The sequence below is a fragment of the Arachis stenosperma genome, chromosome 9, assembly GCF_014773155.1.
Source record: "Arachis stenosperma cultivar V10309 chromosome 9, arast.V10309.gnm1.PFL2, whole genome shotgun sequence".
Taxonomy (NCBI): domain Eukaryota; kingdom Viridiplantae; phylum Streptophyta; class Magnoliopsida; order Fabales; family Fabaceae; genus Arachis; species Arachis stenosperma.
This window is the reverse complement of record NC_080385.1, coordinates 1718817-1729040: the sequence shown is the minus strand read 5'-3', so window position 1 is coordinate 1729040 and position 10224 is coordinate 1718817. Positions and strand designations below refer to the sequence as shown.

General features: G+C 29.8%; 1 protein-coding gene across 2 annotated transcripts; it reads right to left on the bottom strand.

Moving 5' to 3' along the window:
* Window positions 1–772: 772 nt before the first annotated feature.
* Window positions 773–4272, bottom strand: LOC130948017 (multicystatin-like). Of its 2 annotated transcripts, none has more exons than XR_009072901.1 (6): window positions 4174–4272; window positions 3894–4052; window positions 3657–3784; window positions 3364–3552; window positions 1962–2881; window positions 773–1172 (listed from the first exon to the last, which is right to left on the bottom strand). XR_009072901.1 is itself a non-coding variant. In XM_057876730.1 (6 exons), exons 2-5 carry the CDS (start codon window positions 4030–4032, stop codon window positions 2858–2860), a joined length of 366 nt encoding a protein of 121 aa, XP_057732713.1. In that variant the 5' UTR covers window positions 4033–4052; window positions 4174–4268; the 3' UTR covers window positions 773–1172; window positions 1962–2857. The 2 variants fall into 2 exon arrangements, 1 of the variants encoding a protein (XP_057732713.1); XM_057876730.1 differs by having other exon boundaries at window positions 4008–4052; window positions 4174–4268.
* Window positions 4273–10224: the final 5952 nt, after the last annotated feature.

The window sequence follows — 10224 nt, the reverse complement described above, 5'->3', positions numbered from 1 at the left end:
AATCATTCAAGTTCTATGGAGCAAATACAAATAAACAATTGAAACCTTTTTAGATAATCAAACAAATGATTAAAATTGTTCGGTAATTCGTATCCTGAACGGGTCGGTTGAACGGGTACAAAGGAATAGTGGGAACACTGGAGCTGGAAGCTCTATTTGTTAGGAGCAGAAGATCGGAGGTACCAGAATTGTACGGTTGTGGCTGTCGACCAGTTCTCAAGTGGTCTGGGATAGATTCAAACCCAAACAAACCATTTTTTTGTTGTCCTCATTATAGTGTGAGTTATTAGTATTACTTGTGCTGTTATGATTGTTCTTACCTCACTATTCTTCTCTTGTTCTTCTCTAAAAACTTGAGCTACATGAGCCGCTTGAGAAACTAGCCGGATGAGCTACATGAGAAACTAAAATTTTATGGAGACAATCATAAAGTGAAAATGAACTTTAATTGGAAGCAAAAGTTGAAAAAAGATGTTTGGAATAAAAAATTGATTAACCAGTTGTTGGTATTAGTTGTGTATGTGTTGATAGTATTGATGGTTATTTTGTATCGTAAATCATGAGTGAAAAGAGTTAATAATGTGTACCTTGTATTTATTGAATGAACAATATATGAAAAAATGATAATATAATAATGGTATTAAAAATTGATGAATGGCATTTGTTGATGAAATGTGAACTTGGGTAACTATTCAATTCATGAAAATAGTAGTATGCTAAAGAAGGCAGCATAAGCGATTGAAAACCATAAAGTACTGTATTAAGATAATGATTCAAACTTAAAACATAAGTGTATTAAGATAATGGTTCAACTTAAATCAGTCATTCATAAAACACAAAAGGCAGTCAACTAACATGAACATGGTAAATATAGTTGTCTCAAAAGAGAGGGTTCACAGCAAAACATAAAGGATCATATATCCTTGTGTAGTCATTGTATAGTAAAAAGTTTGAAACCCAAAATAGAAAGTCCTATACATATTACGTTAAAGTCTTCAATTCTTCTTTCTTGGAATCTTAAATCTTAGAGTTGGGATGAACTTCATGTAATTGGCAAGTCTTGTTACAGTTCCTGAACTAACACCCTGCATGGAATTCACCGGGCCAGAGGTTGCTAGTGGAGAGGATCTTCTCCTTGGTGACAATTTTAAAGGCCTTTTTATTCCACGATTCTAGATAAATAAAAAATGGCATTACACATAAATGCTTATTCACTTGAATAAAAAAAAATTTAAGAAATGTAAATATCAAGCTATCTTTTGAGAATTTTTTGCATCGGTTGCATCGGAAGCAGTTGGCTGATAAACAAGCTATTATTCGAATAATATACCATTGTTCCTTCTTGGTGTTTTTTGAAATTACCCCCTTGATGAAACATAATATCCAACATCTCTTCCATGTGGGAAAAATTTTTTTCAAAAACCATTAATTGACAATCACCATAAACACAAACAGATTTTTCTGTCCTATTTACACTAACTATTTGCAGGATATGTACCATTCGTGAGCCACTTTATTTAAATAATGTGTTTCCTAAAACAGCAACAAAACTATACAAATTCAATCATACAAAAGAAGCTTATATACATATACAAACAATACAATGATATCTTAGATGTTTGAAAAACCAATTTGAGAACACTCACGATCATGAAACAGAGCATGGTTTCCAACTTTTTTGAGAAGCTAAACCCTCCACTAGTTAATACTCATTGTTACCCTAAACCCAAATAAACCAAATGTAAACTAGCTAAACTTTTGCTAACGATGAATGCCATCCCCCAAGAAGAGACAATAACAAAACACCATAATCAAACAGAGCATCCTCATAAAACCCCAACCTAATCAAATCCTAGAACCACAGTAACAAAAAAAAAAAGCAGATAACACCAACCACACTCACAACACAAGCATAAAGAAAAACCATCATGCATTGCAAAAGAAGAATAAAAAAAAATTACCTTCACTAACGGCAGAACCTCTTGCTTATGATGGAGGAGGAGACGAACGACGAAGTGAGACCTGATTTTGATGTCTTCCGAATGCAAGAATTTCAACCTCACCGATGGAACCCTACGGCAGCAACATTGATGAAGAGAGGAGGAAGAAGAAGAAAACGGAGGAGGGTGGAAGTGGAGAAGACGAGTGAGGAGAGCGTTTGATCAAAATCGTTTAACATTCTTATTTTGCCTACAACGACGACATTTTTTACAAAATGGGGCGCCAAACCAAAACAGCAATGTTTTGGTTCCCTCCAACGTGGCAAACTCGTGACATGTCTGCGCTTCGGTGATGACTCATCACCGGAAAGATGACCAGGGACTATTATGGTGCTAGGAACCGTATCTGGGGGACTACAATGGTGCAATTGGGATCTTAGAGACCACATTGGGGTAACGACCTGAATCTCAGGGACCATTATGGGGATTTACTTGTTAAAACTGTCGTGGATTTGAAAACCTATGTATAATTAGAGCTCTAAACAGGTTTATAAAGGGTCCAACCTTGTTTTTCTTTGGGACAATATAGTAAAGATCAACATATCGAAAGTATAAAACACATGATAAGGGACCTATAATCTCTTTCATAAGTATTAAAATTATATAATGGCATCTTTAGATTGTTTTCGTTCTTGAAAGAGCAAACCATAAAAAACAACTAGAACATGACCTAGACTCTATTTCATCAGTATTAAAATTATATAATAGCATCAGTTTTTTCCTTCTTGAAGGAGCGAACCATAAAACACAACTAGAACAGGGACTTAGACTCTTTCATAAGTATTAGAGAGTTTTCCTTCCTGAAGGAAGGACCCATCAAACACAACTAGAACAGGGCCCTAGACTCGTCCCGCGACTTACACCTGATATGTACCAGCTTCCTGTATAAATAAATTAAAATAGAATCTCAACATGCTAACATTAACTCCAATGCAAATAATCAATGCAGAAAAATAGACTAATCACATGAAAAGTAGGGGGAAATGTTTAAATATTTAATCAAAACTATGAAATACTTGAAGCCATGACATGATTTAATTTTTATTTGTCAACAATTATCAATATATACAAGAAGATCATGCTAAAATCAAATGAGATATCTTGACAAGATAAAAATTAGAAGTAATATCACTTAAGTATTGATGATTTTATAATAGGCAATAACTATGATTACTCATGTAAGGAATTTAACAATCAAAAATAATTATCTAAGTCACAATGTATGCAAATCTTATGATAAAGTAATCACAAAGCAAAACATTATAGAAGTACAAATGCATCCCCACACAAACAACAAAATCATAACTAAAACAAACAATATGCCAAGGTACACCATAAAAGATTAGATAAATCATGATGGTACCTGCTTAACAGTTGCCATCACACAAAACTTAACTTCTGTTCCCTTATTCATTACTTTTTGCCATACTTTGCCCCAAAAGGTTTGAGGCGCATTATCCCCTGAGCGTGCAGTAAAAGTAATGTAATACATAATGCCGGAAACAGCTTGGCAATTAGCCTTGACAAGATGATCAAACTCAAAATTCGCATTCTACATGGCAACAACAACAAAAATAATAATAACAATAATCATTAGTGAATGAGATTATAGACAAAAACTAATATCGAGAAAGCAAAAACCATCATAGACAATACATTTTGATTATTGTAGACTTGTAAGGCTTGCTTAGCAAAATCGCTCACGAGTTCATCATATCTTTTACCCAACTTAATGGGTCTAATTCCGCCAGGTAATGCACATCCAAAGTCGGGAACATCGAATCCTGTAAACAAGGTAGAAAATTCAAAACCCTAAAAGGTTAGATTATTATAGGAAATTATATAAAAGGAATATAACAGAACAAAAGAAAAAAAAAGGTAAATTGTGTGCACATTGCTGCTGAAGGACCGGCTATAATACTCAGAAAGTTCTTCATCAGTGAGTTCCTTCATATACAGAAGTTACTCCCACCGTGTTATTCAGTTTATCATCCACATCATCCCTACCTCTTTTTTCTCCAGCACTAGCCATCTCTCTCTCTAACGGTCAATCTGATTTCATAATCAATCAATAAATAACACAGAAACAGAAGAGAAACACGCGGAGTTTCAATTCAACGACGCACAAAATCACAAATTATGTGGATCGGAGAAGAGACGGCGGAGTACTTACTTGACTCACCGGAACGTATGAACAGAGAGGTCGATGATGCTGGTTTTGATCGCATTCTGATTCTGTTGAATTGGGGTTAGGGGTAGGGTTTTTATTTTTCTCAACCACGGGCACAGTAAAATTAATTATTAAAAGGTAGTGCTAGGGAATCAATGGCTTAAGCATACAATATTCATACTATCCAGAATAACCATTCGGACTTTTCGGATCTAAAATTCTAATACCATATCTGAAACCACTCATCCCAAAACGTAACCTGACAGGATAATGTAGCACTAATGGTCATATCTCTAATACTTCCTAAACCTCCATTGTACACATTGTACGCTTAGGCTATTGACTCTCTATACTTTCTCTTAGGGGTGTGCATGGGCCGATGAAACCGGATTTGATGTGACCTAGACCCGACTCGAAATATATACCGGACCTATTTGTTAGACCCGAACCCGATCCTAAACCCGATGAAACCTATACACTTTTCGGGTCACGATTATACCGGGTAAAAACCAGGTGAAAATCGGGCCGTTAACATTATATTACCTTGATACCTTCTTGTAAGTTAGCATGTAAAAATATCTAAATTTTCAAGACTCCAACCATTATTTGACATGGTAAAATTCACTTAGAAAAATATAATAAGAAGTAACTCTTCTCTAAAATTAAAGTATAACCATAATCAATACTAATATTGCCTAATAACACCAAATATTTAAATCAATACAAATAACACAAAATTATGCATTAGTCTAAAGTTTTATGCATTTTAAACATAAAACATTAACTTATAGTCTTATATATAATGACTAATAACACAAAATATTAAGGTTTACAATACTTAAATTTCACATAATAATAGCCATCATCCATCACTAATAACACAAAATATTAATTGTGTATGATGACCGGACCACCGGACCGATTTCGGGTGACCCGAGCTATGGCCCGGACCCGACCCGAAATAATGACCGGGTCTACTTTTGAGACCCATACCCGACCCTAAACCCGATGAAATCACATCAAATTAGCCCCCTAAAGTGTTCGGGACCGGGCCGAGTCTTCGGACCGGACCGGACCATGCACACCCCTACTTTCTCTTATTAAAATTAGTTATTAATATATATTTTTTACTTTTTATTATATTATTTTCATTAAATTCGTGTTAAATTTCAAAAATAATTTCACCAAATAGTTCCATTGTAATTTATGGTTGTAAAAAGCAAAATATTCAATTAACATAAAAATTAGTTGCTATGTAATTCACATATTTTTTAATAAAATAATAAAACTTTTAATCAAATTTGAGGTAGCAGAAGAATTAAACTTTTTAGAACAACGTAATCAAACTTTTCATTCAACTGGTGCCAAAGTGGCAATGCAAGGCACTTTCAACAGTTATGTGCTCAATTTGTTCTAACTTGTAGCAGCGAATAATTGAGGCATACCATTTTATTAATGTGATTTTATATGCAGCAATCTATTCATCAAGGAGACTAAGTTTATCATCCTAAAATAAGCAGGAAAATTATATTCCAGCAGATGCATAAGTAAGGTTATTTTATTTATTGATATATTTTTCCTTAATAAGTAATGTTATGAAGCTTTAGGGTGGAGAGCGAACCATAGTGTCTCAGGCACCATAATAATGTCCATCTTGTATTTTAGGCCTTCAAGCATTATATTGCTTGCTTTTTCAGTTATTTGCTTCCACGATTCTTCTAGTTTCTCACATTGTTCCTCTAACCACCTCCAGGATGTGCAGGCACCTTCTCTTGACAATCCACATGACGTATGCATTTGTTCTTTTAATGTTTCTTTTGAAAAAATATTGGGGTGATTAGACCTGATTTTACTTTCTAGAATTAATTACACATTATTACTTTAGAGTTTAGATGACTTCTTGGCTTCTCTTAGCAGGTTCCATCAAGATACATAACACGCATTTGTGTATTTTGAATTTGATTAGGATGTTTGTGTTTTTTTTCTGCATTTAATGCGTATATTTTTATCTTTGAAAAATTTTTTTGATAATAAAACAGAACCTGCAAATCTTTGTTGGATATTTGGATTCTATCATACTTCACATTAGTTGACACCACTGTAATATAAATCTTATAAACTAATTTCTTCATTTATTTGATCTTACACACCTCAAACTTTTACCATATACTAATTTTTAGATCTAACAAGTTTGATTATAGGATAAAGACACTGTTATCAGTAAACTTCACACCCTTTCTTTTTGTTTTTATAAATTTTTCCAAAATAATACATTAGAACTAAAAAATTATTTTCACTTGATATTATAAATTTGACACTCTATTTCACAATTACCTTCAATTGGTATATATAATGCCTCCACCTATTTATAATCCTAAAGATTACAGTTGATTATCATCTCGATCTTCATAATCCGCTACACAATGTAATAGTTTAGTATCCCATTTTTCACATAAATCATGGAATCTTTCACATAAACCGTGGTATGTTGTCGTTGAATATGTTTTTTCTTCTTTTTCGTAAACACGACTGGGTACAGTAGATTATGTTTAAGTGGACTTGCTCCTAATCCACTGTAAGGTGCAGCGAATTACATACTAATCGTAAATGGTAGAATATTCTCATTAGTTCTAATTATTATTAATTTTAGTTCTAAGTTTTAGAATAGTTAAATATGTATGAATTACTATTTAAATCCAATTTATTTAAATTTAAATGTTGACCAATGGAATCATTCACCATGGTGGTCCATGATAAGCTAAGATGGTAAATGTGCTTAAGTCAACCTAAATCTAAAACTAGTACACTATAATTCTCTCCATAGTAGTTTCCCCTTTTTAGCTTTTAGGTGAAGAAAATAAAATCATAGCTTTATTTCCAAGGAGACTCACATGGTTAAAGCAATGTTTTGTTACATTAAAGCAGGATTGATACTTAATTATTCTTATTCAAATTTATTTACTAAAAGTAATAAATTGAGATACATCTAATCGATAGGATAAGTAGAGGCTTAGTGATAAATATTTATTATGTCAAATTGATAATATAATTTAACCTTTAGAAGGTTGTTTAGCTCTTATGATATATATGTGAGTTCAAAGTTGATTATGGATTAAACTTTTTAAAATAATAATAATAATAATAATAATAATAATAATAATAATAATAATAATAATAATAATAATAATACTTTGATCATGTTTGAATCAGGATAATATAACTCACTCATGATAAAAATTAAATTATAAATTTATTAGTAATTAAAATATTATTTTATTAGTTTACTAATTTTCTCATTTTATTTTTTTTCCATTCAAATTAAATGAAACATCACATGCCACTGGATATATATATATATATATATATATATATATATATATATATATATATATATATATATATTACCATGTATAAATCTCATTTTTTCTAAAATAAATAATTAGTTTAGGACAAAAGAGGAAAATAATAATGATGGATTAGTCTATATACGTTTTACTATTCCGTATTAATTTAAAATTTAAGATTTAGTAATAACAAAATCGTTATTTTTCATCAATAAAACAATTGATTTTATATTTTGGTCCTAAGAAAATAATTTAGTCACCTAGTTAGTTAGTTAAAATTTATATTTTATAACAATGACGGATTCAAAAAATTTATGTTGGGGGATAAAAATAATACACATTATTATCAAAAGATATATTAATTTAAATTTAAAAAAATAAAAGTGCACATTAATTATTCGAATACAAAAAAAACTAAAAATTACATTAGCTGCTAATTTCTTCTCTTCAAATCTTGAAGGAACTTCTCTTCTTGTTTTTATATTTTGAAAATGTTAAATAATTATTTTATTATCAACTTGATTGAATGTCTCTTTTTTATATATATGTAACTAAACAATCATTCAACCACTAATCTTCCATTCAATCACTAAAAATATTTTTTCTAATGGAGTGACTTCATATTCTAATAGTAACTTTCTTTTAAAATATTTTTTCATCACTATTTCTAAAAATAAAAAATATTTATTTTAAATTAATAAATTAATCAATTTACTTTAGAAATTTATATACAATACAATTACATATAATAGAATAAAACTAAAGATAAACAAATGAATAATAAAGATCAGTAAATTGAGAATAAAATAAAATATATAAATTCATGAAAAGAATAAAAAAATATATTACTACCTAAACTATAATTTGAATTAAAATTTGCAATTGAAAATATCAAAAAGAGAAACAATGAAATTAAAAGATACATAGAGTCATAGAGAGTTATACAAAACAAAATAGAGAATTTAAAATGTATCTTTTGATGAAGAAAAAATGACCACTAAACAGGAAATAAAAAAAGAATGTATGTTGAAAATATGAAACTAAGAAGAGTGTTTAAAAGAATAAATAAGTGACAGATGAAATTTGAAAATAAAAAAAAAACTAAATTTAATTAAATTAATTAATAGTCAAAATAATAAAAGATAAAATAAATTTAAGATTTTAAATCATTAGACTTAATTTATTTATAGTGGAATAATTTAAAATGAGGATATATATATATATATATATATATATTTATTTATTTATTTATTTAAAAAAATGAAATCAGAGTGTCCCCCATGCCACTTTGTAGGTTCGTGTCTATTCTATAGCATTATCTCATTCACTTATATATATATTCATTCACCAATTACAAAGAACATCACCAATTCATCAAGTTTATTTACTCTTCTTCGTTCTATAAGCCGCTGATGAAATCACAACATGAATAATGTTTTTAATAAAAATCTCTCTAATAATGGAATAAGGGGGCATCTAGTGTACAGATGCATTTTTAAAGATTTTTGTCTTTTATGGTTTTGAAAACGTGTCACTAAAAGTGTTATTTAAATGGAAAGTGTTACCCTTAATTGTTAACTTGGCTCTGATACCAATTTTTCTTAATGCACGTTTTTGAAATATTTTTCTTGGGTTGGATTTGCATTAATAAAATCTTCTATTTCTTTTAATAACTTTTCTATTTCTCTTGATATGCATTCTATACAATTTTTACAGAATTGTTCTACTTCTTCTCTATTTCTTGTGTAAACGTTACTATTCTGTAATCTTACTTCATAATATCTTTTTTGACTTTTCTGAAGATCTAAATCATTTTTTAATTCTTGTAGCGTTTGATTTGCTAAATCAGGCATTTTATATTCTTCTTAGATTATAGGATTTTGTAAAGGTGATAAAGGAACTTGTAATTCTTGTTCAGATTCGATTTGTACTTGTTCTAGGGGTTCAACCTGTAGAGGTTGTATTACTTGAATATTTTGAACATGTATTCTTGATTCAAAAGCTTGTAATGCAATCATATTTTGTATGTGGAGATAGTGCAGTCTACGAGCACGATAAATTTGTTTATTTTTAATATTTTCTTTTAGACTTTTGACTGATTTTTTAGTTTTAAAACGTTGTATTAATTTTCTTGTTCTAATTATCTTCTTATTTACCTTTTTGATTTCTGCTTCTAAATCTGAAGATTCAGTTGCCAAATTTCTTATTTTTATGGCTATAGCCATTATTCTTGTTTTCATATTTCTTTTAATTGTTTTTAAAGAAATAAGACTTTTTTGAAAATCTTTCATATTAAAATTTCCGCATCTTCTGCCATAGCTTCATTATTATTTTCTAAAGATTCTATTATTTTTTCTAATTCTTCAACTTCTTTTTTCAGATTATTATAAGATAATATTAAAGCTTTGAAAGCTCTTTGATTTATTTCAGAAAACTTTAAATATTTCAAATGATTTTTTCTTTCAAAAAGTTCTTGTTTCTTATTTTGATAAGACACATATATTTCTTCTTTGTTTATTGTCATAGCTTGTTTTTTAAGGTTTCATTTAGTGTTTCAATCTTTTTTGTCAATTCTCTTATTTCAGAATCTTTTTCATCATCTTTTAAATGGGATAAGCTTAAAGGACTATTGATTTTAGATTCTCTTATTCGAAAACTAGAGGAACACGATTTTCTTGATGGTTCCCTTAATAATAAAACTGGTTTTTCA

What these genes read in the sequence shown, in the direction of transcription:
- LOC130948017 (XM_057876730.1), bottom strand. Translation starts at nt 4,032, where the DNA reads ATGGCTAGTGCTGGAGAAAAAAGAG. An exon ending in TAGTGCTGGAGAAAAAAGAG is followed by an intron (nt 3,785 to 4,007) that starts GTAGGGATGATG and finishes CCTTGTTTACAG; the next exon opens with GATTCGATGTTCCCGACTTT. An exon ending in AAGTCTACAATAATCAAAAT is followed by an intron (nt 3,553 to 3,656) that starts GTATTGTCTATG and finishes GTTGCCATGTAG; the next exon opens with AATGCGAATTTTGAGTTTGA.